The 17521-nt window shown below is 51.3% G+C and overlaps 1 protein-coding gene and 1 long non-coding RNA gene across 4 annotated transcripts in view; one reads left to right on the forward strand and one right to left on the reverse strand.

Moving 5' to 3' along the window:
- The first annotated feature begins 4182 nt into the window (after positions 1–4182).
- SLC38A7 (solute carrier family 38 member 7) lies at positions 4183–15629 on the forward strand. 3 transcript variants are annotated; one of them, XM_082607396.1, is made up of 11 exons: positions 4183–4928; positions 6031–6452; positions 7101–7299; positions 7532–7676; positions 8567–8665; positions 9313–9370; positions 9551–9665; positions 10994–11141; positions 11684–11883; positions 12956–13010; positions 15400–15629. In XM_082607396.1, the coding sequence occupies exons 2-11, from the start codon at positions 6183–6185 to the stop codon at positions 15500–15502; spliced, it is 1392 nt and encodes a 463-aa protein (XP_082463522.1). In that variant the 5' UTR covers positions 4183–4928; positions 6031–6182; the 3' UTR covers positions 15503–15629. The 3 variants fall into 3 exon arrangements, with proteins under 3 accessions (XP_082463522.1, XP_082463523.1, XP_082463524.1); XM_082607397.1 differs by lacking the exon at positions 15400–15629 and adding an exon at positions 13214–14904; XM_082607398.1 differs by lacking the exons at positions 4183–4928; positions 6031–6452; positions 7532–7676 and having other exon boundaries at positions 7218–7299.
- LOC309795235 overlaps positions 11932–17521 on the reverse strand; it is a 35046-nt gene continuing 29456 nt past the window's right edge. Inside the window, exon 4 of the long non-coding RNA XR_014292228.1 lies at positions 11932–12017. This is a non-coding gene — a long non-coding RNA (uncharacterized lncRNA). The remainder of the gene's footprint in view (positions 12018–17521) is intronic.

The raw sequence follows: 17521 nt of genomic DNA on the forward strand, positions 1-17521 counted from the left end.
GTGACAGGCACTGTGAAAATGAAAGCCCAGGGTTGCAGGTCTTAAATTTTTCAAATAAAATGGAAATCCTGATTTTTTTTTTTTTTTTTTTTTTCTGCGGTACATGGGCCTCTCACTGTTGTGGCCTCTCCCGTTGCGGAGCACAGGCTCCGGACGCGCAGGCTCTGCGGCCATGGCTCACGGGCCCAGCCGCTCCGCGGCATGTGGGATCTTCCCGGACCGGGGCACAAACTCGTGTCCCCTGCATTGGCAGGCGGACTCTCAACCACTGCGCCACCAGGGAAGCCCCAAAATCCTGATTTTTATGGGAGGTCTATTGACGCTTAAAAGCTGGCAACTAATTCTTTTTTTTTTTTTTTTTTTTTCTTTTTGCGGTATGCGGGCCTCTCACTGCTGTGGCCTCTCCCGTTGCGGAGCACAGGCTCCGGACGCGCAGGCCCAGCGGCCATGGCTCACGGGCCCAGCCGCTCCGCGGCATACGGGATCCTCCCAGACCGGGGCACGAACCCGCATCCCCTGCATCGGCAGGCGGACTCTCAACCACTGCGCCACCAGGGAGGCCCTCTTTTTTTTTTTTTTTTTTTTTTTTTAATGATTTGCAAGCAAGATGCAAACAGTAGATCGCCAGTGTGCAGCCTCTACTATAAAGTCATATGCTCTGTCAGCAGACATCCCAAGGTTATTCTGTCACCTTCTGCTTAATGCCAGGAGCCATTCAGGATAGGACAGCTACTGGGCAGACAGGCAGTGGAGCAGGAGTCAGGCCCAGAGCCCAACCACAGCGTTCTGATTATTGTTGGGAGGGGAAAGCAGGCTCAACTTGTTCGTTCCCCCTTGCTTCTCCTCGCTCTCTGAGAGACACAGTACCTGATGGGCTCACTTCTGCTCCTTGGCTCTCTGTGTTCCTATTGCTAATGGATACACCAAGGTGGTAAAAGGTCAACTGAATGGACTGATTCACCGGATGTCTTTGGGAAACTATCTAAAATGGGGAAACAGTAAACATATTAGTCAGCTGCTCTGTAAAGGAGATGACTGGCTAGCTTAGAAGAAACTGCTTTAAGTCTCCCTGTCTGGAGCCAAAATGATTCAAAGTTGGCTGCCAAGACCTCAGCTGGAAAAGGAACTTGACCACCCGACTGACCTTGTTATTTTTAAACACATGTATTTCCAGCTCATCCTGGACCAAGTCCTATATTCCTCACTGAAAAGTCATGTAGGGTGTGAACCTAATGTTTTTCTCACAGTTCAGTCTGTTGGCCATCAACCCTTTCCTCATTTCCTACTAGGGTCTAAGATGTTCTTCCACTTGATGGAGGAGGTAGCTTGCCTGCCCAGAAAGAGTAGTCATGCCTTGTTTTACCATCATTTGAGGTAGGATAGTTCCCAAATCTGGATTTTTTTTTTTATTATTATTAGTTCCCTGGCCTTACCTCTAGGCACTCTGACTCAATATGTCTCAGGTAAGGCTTGCAAATCTATTTTTTTAAATGAGAAAAACAAAACTTTCTAGGTGGTGCAGATACAGCTGATGCATGGGCCAGCCATTGGGTGCTATTAGAACAACTGCCTTAGGCTTACATCTAAACAGCCAAAGTCCAGCTCACTCAACCAACTTGAAAATTCTGTTTGAAATTTTTTCCTTACTTGTAGGCTGTGGAAATTTTTAAAATTAATTTTATTGGAGTATAGTTGATTGGAAAAAAATTTTAATAGAAATTATTGGTTTATTTATATCTAATAACTAAAAGACCAACTTTTTCTTTTTTTTTAAATGACAATCTTATAAAAATGTTGAGAATAGTATTGCAAATCACATAACTGATAAGGGATTTGTATCCAGAATATATAAAGAACTCTTACAACTTGATAATAAAAAGGGGGTCTGAATAGACACTTCTTCATAGAAAACATACTAATGGACAATAAGCACATGAAAAGATGCTAACATGAGTCATCAGGGAAATGCAACTCAAAACCACAATGAGAATCACTTCATACCCACTAGGATGGCTATAATCAGACAATAACAAGGGTTATCAGGGATATGGGGAAACTAGAACCCTTACACACTGTTGGTCAGAACGTAAAATGGTGCAGTTGCTTTAGAAAACAGTCTGGCAGGGCTTCCCTAGTGGCGCAGTGGTTCAGAATCCGCCTGCCAATGCAGGAGACACGGGTTCCAGCCCTGGTCCTGGAAGATCCCACATGCCGCGGAGGAACTAAGCCCATGAGCCACAACTACTGAGCCCGTGCTCTAGAGCCCGCGAGCCACAACTACTGAAGCCCGCGCCTACAGCCTGTGCTCCGCAGCAAGAGAAGCCACCGCAATGAGAAGTCCATGCACCGCAATGAAGAGTAGCCCCTGTTCACCGCAACTAGAGAAAGCCCGCACATAGCAACAAGACCCAACGCAGCCAAAAATAAATAAGTAAATTTATTTAAAAAAATAAAAGTCTGGCAGTTTCTCAAAGGGTTAAACATAGAGTTACCATTTGACCCAGCAATTCTACTTCTACATATATACCTAAAATAAATGAAAACGTGTGCACAAAAAAAGTGTACCTCAACATTCACTGTGGCATTATTCATAATAGCCAAAAAATGGAAACCACAAATGTCCAAACAACTGATGAATGAATAAACAAGATGTGATATAGCCATACACATACATACATGTAATATTACTCAGCAATAAAAAGGAATAAAGTACTAATCTATGCTTCAACATGGATGAACCTTGAAAACAGCTCATCCAGAGCACAAAGTAGATTAGTGGTTGCCAGGGGCCTGGGGGAGGGATGAATGGAGAGTGCCTGCTAATGGTTACAGGGTTTTGGGGGGAGTGATAACAATGTTCTGATATTAGATAGTGGCAATGATTGCAAAACTCTGAATATACTAAAAACCACTGTATTGGGCACTGAAAGTATAAATTTTTTGGTAAAATTCATAAGTCTCAATAAAGCTGTTATTTATGTTTTTAAAAACCTACAACAGCTCAGATGTCCTTCAAAAGTGATTAGTTGCACAAACTGCAGATACCATGGAATATTGTTACTCAGTAATAAATAAAACATATACATGCTGCATGAGTCTCTGGGCAATTATGCTTATGCTGAGTAAAAACAGCCACTCCTAAAAAGTTGCAGACTGTATGATTCCATTTATATAACATGCTTTGAAATGACAAACTTTTAGAAATGGAGAACAGATTAGCGATTGCGAGGAGTTACAGAAGGGGGCCCTTGCTGGAGGGAGGTGAGTGTGGTTATAAAAGGGTAACAGGAGTGATCCTTGTGGTGATGGAAATGTTCAGAATCTTGAATGTGGTGTAAACCCTACACATGATTAAGTTGTACAGAACTAAATACAAACAAAAAAATGACTATAAATATAACTGAGGAAATCTGAACGTGATCAGTCGATTGTGTCAATGTCAGTATCCTGGTTGTGATATTGTACGATAGTTTTGCAAAATGTCACCATTGAGGGAAACTGGGCAAACAGTACACAGGACCTCATCAGCAAGGACCTTTGATGCATGGAGAGGACATAACATAGATGAAGACATTGGAATGCCAAAGATTATGTGACAGCTTGCAAGTGGCACACAGCCACAAACAGAAGCCAGGGCTCTGGACACCGATTCCTTCATTCAACAAATATTTATTTATGTGAGTGACACCAATGCCTCAGATCCCCAGTTGTAGAATCTAGGCCCTGGGGTTATAGCCATGAACAATCCTCAGGCCAGCCAAAGCTCAAGGAAGTACAAATGACCCCTCGCTCTCCCTAGTGAAAAAGTCCAGGGTCACTGGCTGTGGGTGCGAACGAAGAAGGGAGACAAAGGAGGATAATGAGGCCAAATAGCTCTGGCCCACAGCATCCGTACTGGCAAAGACACCAAACCTCCTAATGCTCTTGCTAGGAGGCAGGAGGTACAGCTTGGCCAAGAGGCCAGGACTAAAGTAACAGGTTAAACACGGGCGGGCTGGAAGCCGAGGCTGGTTTGGGGCAATGCGGTTGGGTTGAGGATTAGAGCTGGTGTCCAAGACTAACGCCTGCCGAAAACTACAGCTCCCAGTGTGCCCCGCGGTCAGCCCCAGCCCCGGCGGTCATGTGACCGCTGCTCACGTGTCTCCGCAGCCGGCCCGGGATCGAAGCACCGCAGGTAAGTGAAAGGAGGTACAGGTTGGTGGAGGTGGAAACGTTAGGTCCCTGGGTCCCCAGGGCCGCCACCGCGGCAGAGCCCTGCCCACTCCCTGCAGGGCTCTGCAGCCCGGCGTCCTCCGCCCCACACCCGCCTTCGGTCGGCCGGCCCTTGCCGCGCCTTAGCCCGGCCTGTCCCCACCTAGTCTCCACCTAATCAGTCCTAGGCCCGGATCGAGCGCCGGAGCCCCTCCCCAGTTTACCCCACAGCAGCCCACTCTCCTCGCTTCAGGCCTGAGGATCGCCCCCACCCCCCTGCCTGGGTGCGCCCTGGCCCACCTTCCAGTGCAGCCCACCCCTCGTATTTCTGGAATCCAGCCCCAGGCTGGCCTGGGAACCTGCTCCGGTTGGGATCTGAGGGGCCTACTGCAGTGGTTACAGCTCTGGCCTGAGCGTGTGGGCATCAGGGTTCTAGTTCTGGCTCTGCCGACGAGCCGCTGTGACATTAGTCTAGCCTCTTTCCCTCCGTGGGCCTGTTTCCCTAACTGAGCTGCTGCCCCACTCCGTGAGTTAGAGCACCTCAGTTCCCTTCACTCTGCTGACCCGCACAGAAACAGCTGACTCTTTCTCTGCTGACAAATTTTAGGTAGAGTTTGAGAAAGAAGAAACTGGGGGCAGAGAGGGAAGAGAGGAGAATCAGATCCCAGATCTTTGGGGAGAAGGAGCTGTAAGGAGCAGCTGTCCCTCCACCAAAGCCGGAGGGGTGGAAAGAGCAGGTAAGCTGGGGACCATGGAGCAGTTTGAAGGGAGGGGGTGCTGAGAGATTTCAGACCAGTGCAGAGACCTCTGTGTCTGGGATGTGAGCAGGGTGGAGGACAAGGTCTCACCGCTCAAGTAGCGATAACTTTGCAGGGCTCTCTCTGGAGCTACGCTGGAAACTTGGGAGACCAAAACTGCCTCCACTGCTCACTGCTTTGATTTTTTGCTGAGTTGCTGGCTGGGTGGGTGGCAAGTTGCACAACAGGAAGCCCTGTGGAAGCTGACTGATCTTTCTGGACTTGGAGCCAGCAGGGAGACATCTCCCCTGGAGCTGTGTCCCTTGGTTGCAGGCTTGGTGATAGATGTCTGAGAGCACCCAAACTCCCCCTTTTCTCTCTAATGAGTTTAAGGCTCCCAACTTTGTTCAACCATCACAGGAGGAGCAATGGCAAGCATCTGACTACCCAAGAGGCCTTGCTAGCCATTCTAAACCCCCCAGTGTGCTGGGAGCATTGGAGGGGATGTCCCTGTGATGGGCAGTGGTTAGGTCAGGCATGTGGGGAGAAAAGTAAGAATTGGCCTAAATTTTGAAGGGCTTTGAAAGCGCCACAGAATTTAAACTCTGGAGGGAGGTATGCTGGGCTGTAAGTAATTGAAATACCCACAGTTCTGGGTGAGGATTTTTCTTGCGACCCTGTGGTGTAGAAACAAATTAGGAAGCCAGACAGATCTGGATCTAAATCCTGCTTTGCAACTTGCTACTATGTGACCCTGGATGAGTGATCTGATCTCTCTGAACCTTATGACCACTGTCATAAGGAATGAATGGGATAAGATATGTCCATGACACTCCTGCCTGATGCATGGCCTCTAGTGCTGACATATCAGTACCCCTCTCTTCTGTGTTTATGTCTTATTTACCTGATGGGTCTGTAGGCCTGAAGCAGGCAGGAATTACATCTGACACATTTCTGTCTCTGCCATCACACTGTGGCACCCAATGCAGTGTTCTGCACAGCGGCACACCTGGGTTTGGATCTCAGCCATCTGATCTTGGGAAAGTTGTTTCACCTTTCTGTGTCTCTTGGGATAACAGTAGTACCTGCCTTTCCCATCTAGGTTGAGGAGAGCCAGAGCCCATAGGCCTCCTAGGATAACAGCCCCAAACAGGCTGGTGGCACCCTCCAGCTGAAGGTGTTCCCTCGGCTCCCCAGGGCATGTGGTCGTGAGACAGAACCCACAGACCCTGCAGGAACAGGACTCCCAGGGCCATGGCCCAGGTCAGCATCAACAGTGACCTTGGTGAGTGGGGCTTAAGCACAGACTCCGGGGAGCGTGCCCGTCTGCTGCAGAGTCCCTCTGTGGACATAGCCCCCAAGAGTGAGGGGGAGGCCCCTCCTGGGGGTCTGGGCAGAGGCACCACTTCCACACTTGGAGCCATCTTCATCGTTGTCAATGCCTGCCTGGGCGCAGGGCTGCTCAACTTCCCAGCAGCCTTCAGCACTGCCGGGGGAGTGGCAGCTGGCATCACGCTGCAGATGGTGAGTGAGCGGGCCCGGCGGGCAAAGGTGCAGTTCTAGTGGTGGGTCTGGGCTCTTCACATCAAAAGGGAGGCTCTGGATCAGGAGTGGTCAGTTGGAGACACATGCTACCACTCTCCCCTCCATCACACATGGCAGACATTACTAATCTATTCCAGCGTTCTTTCCTTTGAGCCCAGATGAGGCTTCAAAAGCCTTCCCAGCTATCAGGGAAGTTTGGACATCGAATGCATATTTAATAATTTCATGGTTACGTTTAAAAAGCAGGCCCATACCTTAGAGCCGTGCTGAAATATTTACTGATGAAATGATATGATAGCTCATATTTTCTTCAAAATAATCCAGAGTGGGAGAGGGAATAGATGCAACAAGATTGGCTGTAAATTGATGATTTTTGAATTTGAGTGATGGGTACATAGGGGTCCATTATACCATTCTGTCTACTTTTGTGTATGTTTGAAATTTTCCTCAAAACTTTTTGTTTCTAAAGAAAATCTCAACTCCAGTAATCTATTAAAATTGCCCTGCAAGATAAGGCTAATTTGCCAGATGGGCATTGGGCACTGGGCCAGTAAATGCTGAGCAAGACCAGGCTGCTCTTTGCTGCCAGGCCTTTCCCACACCCTCTTGTTATGCCCCTACCCACAGGCCATGCTGGTTTTCATCATCAGTGGCCTCGTCATCCTGGCCTACTGCTCCCAGGCCAGCAATGAGAGGACCTACCAGGAGGTGGTGTGGGCTGTCTGTGGCAAGCTGACAGGCGTGCTGTGTGAGGTGGCCATTGCCACCTACACCTTCGGGACCTGCATTGCCTTCCTCATCATCATCGGGGACCAGCAGGACAAGAGTGAGGTCCCCCCTCAGTACCTACCTCATCCCCCCCACCAGCCCTGCGGGTCATGCGGTGGGTGGGAAAGAGCATGGAACACCTGCCCAAGGCCTGGCCTGGGCCTGGCATTCATCTGGGAGTCCTCCCTCCTGGCTGCTGGGCCCATTAGACAGATGGAGGTCCCAGCAGAGGTGGAGGACCACACCCTGCAGTAGCCTGGCATCATGTTCCCTCCTTCCTCCCTGTGCAGTTATAGCTGTGATGGCAAAGGAGCCTGAGGGGGCCGGCGGCAGCCCCTGGTACACAGACCGCAAGTTCACCATCAGCCTCACTGCCTTCCTCTTCATCCTGCCCCTTTCCATCCCCAGGGAGATCGGCTTCCAGAAATATGCCAGGTTCGGAGGCCCCACCCCAGCCTGCGCTGGACAGCAGCTCTGATCACAGGCAGCTGGAGACCCAAGGGCTGCAGGGGAACCTCTCTCCTCCGTGACACCTCATCTCCTGGGGCAGCAAGAGTGGGCAAGGCAGGGTAGACCAGGCTTGCAGGGGTTCTGGCATAAGACCTTCCTTTTGTGTCAGCAGCAAGGGAGACAGTGGCTCTTTGTGTCAGTGAGAGATTCAGTTCCAAATGTCCTTGTCAAAGAAGGGATGGGTGATAATCATGTGTGAAGACAGTCTCTTAGCCTGGGCCTTGTCTTTCCCACGGAGGATGGGATTCTTGATCATTTGGGATTGTCAGCCTGGCAGCATTTTCCATGCAGCTTGGTATGAAGGGAAGGGACTAGCTTCCTGGCTCAGAGTCTGAAAAGCTGTGGGATTCTAAGCTATTTCCTGTGATCCTTTATTGAAGGGGTCACACTCAGTGTCTCCAAGGTTTCCTTTAATGTTGACTTCCCAGTATTTGTGCCTTCAACCCTCCCGCATCTCCTACTTCTCAAAGGCCCTGCTTGCACCTCTCGCCAAGTCTGGGCTGCTCTGATTGAAGTAGCAGATGTGCTTTGAAGCCCAGCCCCCTGCTGTGGTCTCTGAGCCATGGAGCTGAACCACCTCATTTCCCAGTGGCCACAAGTGTCAGTCTGGTCCCCTCTTGGCTTCCTAAATGTGGCTTGTTTCTCTGAAACTTATTTCTCATGCATTTCTTGAGTCTTTGTTTGGGATAGTCTCCCAGTTGGTTCATTAGACCCTTGTGGTCACTGAAGTTAAGGGTGGATGTCCCTGGGGATGGAATGAGAGAAAAGGCAGCTGGGGCTAGGGAGGAGGAAGCTTAATCTATCCTTCCTGGCAGCTTCCTGAGCGTCGTGGGCACCTGGTATGTCACTGCCATCGTTATCATCAAATACATCTGGCCTGATAAAGAGATGACCCCAGCGGACATCCTGAACAGGTGGGTGAGGGGCCCCGGGAGACACATGGGGTAGAAGCTGCCACTCTGGCCCCAGGAGGTGCTGGGTCAGGCATCAAAAAGCCACACAGATGCTCTTCCCAAGGCTTATTAGCTCACTGGGGCTTGACTCATTGGTCATTTTAGGAAGGAGGCAAGAGGTCCTGATCTCTTTTTACTGGAGAGAAGAGTGACAGCTGGAGATGAGGGGGACTTTGCCACTAATGTCCAACAGATGAGCCAATGTGAGACTAGGCCTCAGGTTATGGAAACCGCCAAGGTGGAACTGCACATCTGTTTCAACATGTGCTTATCTGTAATATCTGTATCTTCCATGTGAGGATGAATCAATTTTCTTAATTAAAAAAAAAAGTTTCCTTTTTCTTGAAAGGAACAAATCAGAGAAGCAAAAGCCCAAGTGCAAGAGCCAAAAATTCTGGATTTTGGTCCCAGGAGGGCCTTCCAGAGTCTTAGTTTACTGACCTGTAAATGGAGATGTGTCCTCTCCCAGTCCCCAGACTTCTGTGGGTTGAATGTGTGCATGCTGGCTGGTGGAGGCCATGGGGGGCTGAATGAAGCGTAAGAGCATGGCAGCGGTTGATGACTCTGAGGGGTTCCCGGGCAGCAGCATCTTGTGTGTTTGTCCGCAGGCCAGCTTCCTGGATAGCCGTGTTCAATGCCATGCCCACCATCTGCTTCGGATTTCAGGTGCTAGTTGCAAGGTCCCTTTTGTCCCCTTAGCTCACTCCCCATCCTGGGATGGAATCCACGTTACAGGCAAGATGGGGGAGTCCTGGAAGGAAGGACGGAGTGGGGGCCCCAGGACTTGCCCCTTATCCTTGGGGGTGAGGTCACTGCCCACCATGACCCTGCCCTTCACCCTGACAGTGCCACGTGAGCAGTGTACCCGTCTTCAACAGCATGCGGCGGCCCGAGGTGAAGACCTGGGGTGGGGTGGTGACAGCCGCCATGGTCATAGCCCTCGCTGTCTACATGGGCACAGGTGAGTGCTTCCCTCCGCGGGCGGGGCTTAGAGGGCTCCCACTTTCCCTCTTTGTCCCCAAGTCGTCTGGCCCAGGATTTCCCGGGGACAGCCCTGCACTCCCAACACGTCAAACACTTCTGTAGGCACTGGCTTGAACTTGGGCCACCTTGGGCCTCCTCCTGCCCAAATGAGAAAGATGTATTCAACAGCTCTCAGTGGGTGCCTGGTAAGTCCCAGGAACTTTCTCAGCATGGGCGATGCCATGGAGATAGATAGACCCGGTCCTGCCCTCATGGAATTGACAATCTAGTCGGAGAGAGAGTCTTACAGGAGCAAGTCAGGAATCAGTAAGGAAATCCAGACAGTGGTGAGTGCCATGGTAACAGGGAAACAGAAAGCTGTGAGTGGGACTGAGTGGGGTTGGCTTTGGTGGGTAGGTCACAGGTGGCTCCTCTCTGAGGAGGTGGCAATTGGGGAAGGCCGAATCATGAGAAGGAGCTAGAATCTGAAGAGCTGGGGGAAAAGCATTCCAGACAGAGGAACCAGAAAACGCCAAGTCCCTGAGGCTGGGACGGAAGAAGGTCTGCATAGCTGGAGTGGAGCGATTTGAGGGTGGGTGGCGGGCAGCACGGCCAGACAGGGAACACAGCCAGATCCTTGAGGACTGTTGGGAGGCAGAGAGGAAGCGCTTCAGCAGGGGCGTGGCTCGGGGACACATGGCTCTGGGTGTTGTGTAGGAAATGGTTTGGGTGAGGGAGCGGGACTGGGAGACCACAAAGAATGGCCCTGTGATTCCTTCCACAGATGGTTCTCAGGACCAGCACTGTTCTAGTGTCTGAAGATACAGCCAGGAACAAGGGTGGCAAATAGGCAGAGTCCCATTCTCCTGGGGCTCGTGTTCTGGTTGAGGGAGACAGACAATAAACAAGTAAAAAAAAAAAAAAAGTTCCGAGAGAGGAGTGCTCTGAAGAACACAGAACAGGGTGGTGTGAGGGAGTGCCTGGGCGCAGGGATTATTGTGGATGGGCTGGGCGGGGAAGCATTCTCTGAGGAGCTGAGACCTGAATGATGAGGAGATGGGCAGACAGAACGTTAATGCAGAAGCTCTGAGACAGGAACTGCTGGGTGAGTTCAAGATCAGAAAGGTGACAGTGTGGGGGTGGGAGATGTGAGAAGTCAGGGAGGGAGGCTTCTGATCCCAGCCTCAACACCCCTCTGAGCCTCACTCTTAGCCTCCAGAGCTGCTTCGTCATCTCCCCATCTGCTGTTGGACCCAGCGGTGAACGGTCCATGGCCCTAACCCTCCGAGGGTCACCTGGACCCAGCCCTCTTGTCCGTGCCCTCAGGCATCTGTGGCTTCCTGACCTTTGGAGCTGCTGTGGACCCCGATGTGCTCCTGTCCTACCCGTCGGAGGACATGGCTGTGGCCGTCGCCCGCGCCTTCATCATCCTGAGCGTGCTAACCTCCTACCCCATCCTGCACTTCTGTGGGCGGTGAGTCCCCTTTCCACACCGCCGGGGTGCTCCCTTTCACCAGGGCCCCTGAAAGCCCTTTGAACATGGGCCTTGTGTAGAATCCATTCTGTAGAAGGAGAACCGGAAGCCCAGAGGAAAGAGTCAGTGCCTCGCATGGCCCTGCAAGTACTCCCAGCCGGGTCTTTGGGGGCCCCCTTTGTCCCAGAGTCACCAGAACATTCTGTGAGTCCTCTGAGAACCTCTAGTCCAGATCCTTTCCTGAACACCCTGCTTTCTGGGTACCCCAGACCCTTCCTTTTCAGGAGACTAGTAGTATATGTTCCCATGGGTTGTGCTAGTCCTGGGCCAGGCAAGGCAGTAAGCCGTTCACATTCACCATCCCGTCCGGTCCCCACGGCAACCCTGAGAAGAGTGCTGCTAGGCCCATTTCAAAGAAGAGGAAACTGAGGCCCAGGGGTTAGAGTCTTACCTACAATCCACCCAGTCAGGAGTCTGGCTCCATGGCTGGAGGTGGGGAGCTGTTAGCAGGGGCGCCTCTGAGCCGCTCTCTGTGTGGGCAGGGCGGTGGTTGAAGGCCTGTGGCTGCGCTACCAGGGGATGCCGGTGGAGGAGGACGTGGGGCGGGAACGGCGGCGGCGAGTACTGCAGACGCTGGTCTGGTTCCTGCTCACCCTGCTGCTGGCGCTCTTCATCCCTGACATCGGCAAGGTCATCTCGGTCATTGGAGGGCTGGCCGCCTGCTTCATCTTCGTCTTCCCAGGTGTGGACCCCTGGCATCCCCGCAGCACTCTCTCCCAGGGCCTCCTGGCCTGAGCTCGTCACCTCCCGGGGAGGATTATCACCAGCGATTATTGATCACCCACTTCAGGCTCTGGCATGTTTAAACGTTATCTCCTGCAAAGAAGGTGTAGTTGTCATCTCCATTTTACTGGTGAGGAGGTGTGAGGATCAGAGAGGGTCACAAGCTTGCCTAGAGGTTAACAAACTCAACTAAAGAATAATAGAACCTTCTCAAACCCAAGTCTGTCTAGGTCCACAGCCTATACTCTTTTTTTTTTTTTTTTTTTTTGCGGTATGCGGGCCTCTCACTGTTGTGGCCTCCCCCGTTGCGGAGCACAGGCTCCGGATGCACAGGCCCAGCGGCCATGGCTCACGGGCCCAGCCGCTCCGCGGCATATGGGATCCTCCCAGACCGGGGCACGAACCCGTGTCCCCTGCATCGGCAGGCGGACTCTCAACCACTGCGCCACCAGGGAGGCCCCACAGCCTATACTCTTAACTCTTCATTCAGGTACCCGTTACTCCCCGACTGTCAGGGATCTGGCTGGGTCAGCCCATGACAGGGTAATTAGGGTCTGGTGGTGGCACCCTGACACGGGTCGGGAGACCTGAGTTTCAGACACAGTCTGCCACCAGATCCCTGGGGAACTGTCCTGTCTGCCCAGTCATGAGTTCTGCCTGTACCCAGCTTACTTCTCTCTAGGAGGCCACCTGGAAATCCCTTGAAACAAGGGGGACACATCTGCTCAAAAGGGCACTGGGAAGGGCCCTGCAATGTAGACACCACTGAGTCACCTCCCAGTGCTGCCCCTTTAGCTCTGGGGCTTGCATGCAGCCCAAGGGGTGCCTGGCAGGTGCTGGCCCCTCCTGGGAGACCAGATGCCAGGTCTCCAGCTGGGTGCAGAGGGGAGACAGAGGCAGAATGTGTGGAGGAGTAAACACAGGCCTTTCTCCACCCACCATCACTGCCTGCTGGCAAAGGGGGAGGCTGGACTGCCGGGGGGTGGGGGGGGTGCCCATCCAAGCTCTCAGGGCCACCTCTTCTCTTCTAGGGCTGTGCCTCATTCAAGCCAAACTCTCTGAGATGGAGGAAGTCAAGCCAGCCAGGTAAAGCAGGGCCCTTCCCGTGGTCCTCTCAGGGAGGTACTGGATGGGGCGTGGCCTTTAAATGGATAGGAGTCAGGAGACTTGTGTACTTTGAAAAACTTTTTTAAATACTTCTTTTAAAATGTGTAACATGTTAGTTGTAACATTTCAAATACTACTGAGGATTTTTTTTTGAATTTTATTTAATTTATTTTTTTATACAGCAGGTTCTTACTAGTCATCACCTACTGAGGATTTTAGAGAAAAAAGTGCAAGTCCCTCTTTCCCCACAGCCCGCTCCCCACCGCTCCCTTCTGAGAGAGCTCCATGAGATCAGCACACCCTGTGCCCTTGTAGACTGTTTCTGTGTGTGCACGTGTCTGTGTACACAAAGCTATGCATGCGTATACACAAACACATGGGGTTTTGTGTCTGGTTAGGTTTTTTCAAAAATGGTTTCATGCCAGACACGCTTTTCTGCTACTTGCTTTTTTTTTTTTTTTGCGGTACGTGGACCTCTCACCGCTGCGGAGCACAGGCTCCGGACACGCAGGCCCAGCGGCCATGGCTCACGGGCCCAGGTGCTCCGCGGCATGTGGGATTCTCCCAGACCGGGGCACGAACCTGCGTCCCCTGCATCGGCAGGCGGACTCCCAATCACTGTGCCACCAGGGAAGCCCTGCTACTTGCTTTTTTCACTTAACCATGTATTTTGGAGATCATTCTATGTCCACACAAGAAGATCTACTGCTTCCTTTTTCCATGGCCGTAGAATATTTTGCTGTTTGAATGTGTCCTGAATTTCAACACACTTCTGCATGTACACCGTGGCACAGCTGTTCGAGGATCTCAGTAGCATCGATTCTTAGAAGGAAATTGCTCCATCATAAGGCACGCTCATTTTTACTCTGGCACACGGGTTCAAATTACCCTCCAAAAAGGCAATACCAGTCAGAGTCCCAGAAGCAGTGAATGAAAGTGCCCTGTTCCCCACACCCCTGCCAGCACTGTATATAGTGGCCTTTTCAATATTTGTTAGTCTAATGGATACAAAACACTAAATTTTTAAAAAATTAACCATTTTTACCATTTTAAAATGTTCAGTTCAGTGATATTAAGTTCACTCATATTTTTGTGTAACCATCCCCACCATCTACCTCCAGAACTTTTTCATCATCCTAAACTGAAATTCTGTACCCATTAAACAGTAATTCCCCATTCCCTCTCCCCTCGCCCATGCCACCACCATTCTACTTTCTGTCTGTGTGAATTTGACTCTTCTAGGTACCTCATGTAACTGGAATTATACAGTACTTATCTTTTTGTACCTGGCTTCTTTCACTTAGCATAATGTCCTCAAGGTCCATCTATGTTGTAGCAGCCTTTTTAAGGCTGAATAATATTCCATTGTATGTATAGGCCACATTTTGCAAAACATTGCATTCTTTTAATATGTGCATGTCCCTGAATGGTAGAGAAGTTATGACCAGGTTGCATGCTTTTAAAAAAAATTATTGTGCAAGTAATACTCATTGATTATAGAAAACTTTAAAACTACAGACAAGTCTAAGAAAATAATAATCACCTTTAATATCCAGATATAACCAGGGAATTTCCTGGCGATCCAGTGGTTAGGACTCTGTGCTTTCACTGCTGAGGGCATGGGTTCAATCCCTGGTCAGGGAATTAAGATCCCACAAGCCAGGCGGGCAAAAAAAGGAAAAAAAAAAAAAAAAAAAAAAAAAAAAAAAAGAAAGAAAAAATTCCAGTTATAACCCTGTAGCTATTTTTGACACATACCTTTGCAGATGTCTGTTTTATTTATTTGTTTAATAAAATGGATCACTCCATGTGACCTGCTTTTTCCTGACCATCTTTCCATCAGGAGATATGCATTCTTTTTTTAAAATATTTATTTATTTATTTGGCTGTGCCAGGTCTTAGTTGCAGCACGTGGGATCTTTTAGTTGTGGCATGCAGGATCTTTATTTGTGGCACACGGGGGTCTTTAGTTGCAGCATGCGAACTCTTAGTTGTGGCATGTGGGATCTAGTTCCCTGATCAGGGATGGAATCTGGGCCCCCTGCATTGGGAGCTCAGAGTCTTAGCCACTGGACCACCAGGGAAGTCCCATGAGACATGCATTCTAATTCTGGTCCTGCCCTTGGTGTGCTGTGATCAGTCAATTAATCCCATTAGGTCTTGGCCTCTTTACTCATGGTCTAGCAATCATACACCCAGCCCCATAAACCGTTGTATGAAAGTCGTTGAGAAGTAGGAAGTGCTCCACCCACAGGAGAAGTGGTATAAGTAATTAGGGTAATTAACTGATATATAATATATATATGGAAGTCGGCAAAGTCACAAGTGGGTCGACTGACCAGGCCCTCTCTCACCCTCTGCTCTACAGCTGGTGGGCGATGGTCAGTTACGGAGTCCTCTTGGTCACCCTGGGAGCCTTCATCTTCGGCCAGACCACAGCCAATGCCATTTTTGTGGATCTCCTGGCATAACCAGTGCCTCCCAGGGAATTCTTGGCCTTTTCCATTGGACCCTGGAACCCATCTCGTAGAGCTTCAGGACCACCCTGAGTCCGGCATCATTCCCCTCTACTGGTGGGATGACATCTGGACATCCTTTTCCAGGGACAGTTCTGGGGTCAAATCAGGCCCCACACCCCTGGACAGCTCAAACCCAGCTCCCTTCCTGCCCCCGCATCCTGGCAGTGCCATGGATGGTAGGAGGAGGTCTCGTGTCACAGAAGAACCTTCCCCCCTCTTCCACCTCTCAACTTCTCCTGGAAGCCATGGAAGCCATGGGTGAAGAGAGTCGGTAGGTCTCCAAAGGAACAACTCAGCCTGACTTCCCTCTGGAGAAAGAGCGTGGACCAAGGGCTGCCATCCTCCACAGAGAAGCCTGCCCTGGGTAGGGGCTGTGCTCATTACCCCGGGACTCAGTGCCTGCTCCAGTCTGTCGGCAGCCCAGCCAGCAGTGGCTTCCTCTGGCAAGTTCCAAAGGTAGCACTGAAATCATGCAGGTGCGCCGAGGCAGGCAGATGGATGCCTTGTCCACTGCCTCCTGGGCCTGTGGTGAGCCTGAGAGCCCTCTTGCCCATGGCTGGTTGACATTTCCCAAGCCTTTTGGGGCCTCACCCTGTCTTCTTACCCAGACCTGATGGTCCAGGCATCCCTCTGCTCCTCCATCCCTAGACATCACCAAGTCTAATGTTTACAAACGGTGCCAGCCCAGCTCTGAGCCAGGGGCCAGGGGCCGTCCCGTGCCACGGTGCTGTGAGTACTCCTCCCTTAACTTTCCCCAAGGCAGGGAGTGTGCTTTTCTCTCTCAGATCCCTGATGGGTCCCTCTTTTCAGAGGCACAAGGGTGGGTGAGGGAGCATGCTGGGACTCCCATGTAGGCTGGGCTGGTGAGGATCAAGGTGAACCTGTCAGGCATCTTCACTTTGAATGGCTGCTTCTCTTCTCCCTGCCCTGCACGTCCCCCCTTCCCTGCCAACCCAGCCTGGTACCCTGGAGACAAGAAAGGCAGCTGAGTGGCCACTGACTGGGCAACATCTGAGTGTAGTCACGCCAGCCTAAAAGTTTCCCTTCCAGTCTGGATCTTGTCTGCTCCTGTCCCCCATCACCTCTTCACCACCACCCTATTTTTCTATGTAGCTCAGTCTCTCCTGTTCACATGAGTATGGGGGTGGGGGTGGACCAAACCCTCTCTCGTCCACTTCCTCAGCTCCACAGGTCTACCAGGCCTGGCCTCGGCAGCCTGTGGATCACACTGAGGTCACGCCTACGTTGTGCCCCAGGCGGGGTGAGGAAGGATATTTTCCCCTTTCATATTTTGAACACCTTGGCCACTCACTTAGGCCAACCCTAGGCACCGAATCAGGCTTCCTCTGTCTGGAACACCGAGCGTTCTCCCTGGCCCCTCCTGCCTAAAACCCCTGAATGCAGTGGTAGGGTGAGAGGGATCCCTGCCCTCAGGACAGTGAGACAGAAGAAGCAGAGCCTTGTTGGGGCCAAATAGGCTTCTGCTCAGACCCCCGGACTGGGTGACCTGCCTTTCCACACGTTCCCTGGGGGCCAGACCCCCGTGGCCGTTTTCTCTCAGCCTGTTGCACAGCACCAGGCCCTGCCAGTGCCCACCCCGGATACAGTTAGGAGGGCGGCCCATCATCAGCAGGGCTGCACTGCCTCCTAATGTTGGATTTCAGTGAGGGGTGGGGGGATGTAAGGGGAAAATGAGCTGGAATCTGGCCTAACCTCAGGAGCACCTTCCCCAGCCCTCTCTGCCAGGGCATTTTACTGTTTCTTTTCTACTTGTGCGCATTCAGACCAGGGAGGATGGTTAATAAAAAGGGACTTGTGCTGCTGAGCTGCGTGGCCTGTGTCTGGTGCCAGGGACAGTCCAGGCCACTGACAGGAGGAAGACGGGCTGGAGTGGGAGTAGGGGTTGGGGTGCGATAAGGCCGTTTGGCCTCACCGTCTGTGACCCCTTCCTCGAGAATGGGCCCATCACGC

This window comes from Mesoplodon mirus, assembly GCF_964341445.2.
Source record: "Mesoplodon mirus genome assembly, chromosome: 19".
Taxonomy (NCBI): Eukaryota; Metazoa; Chordata; class Mammalia; order Artiodactyla; family Ziphiidae; genus Mesoplodon; species Mesoplodon mirus.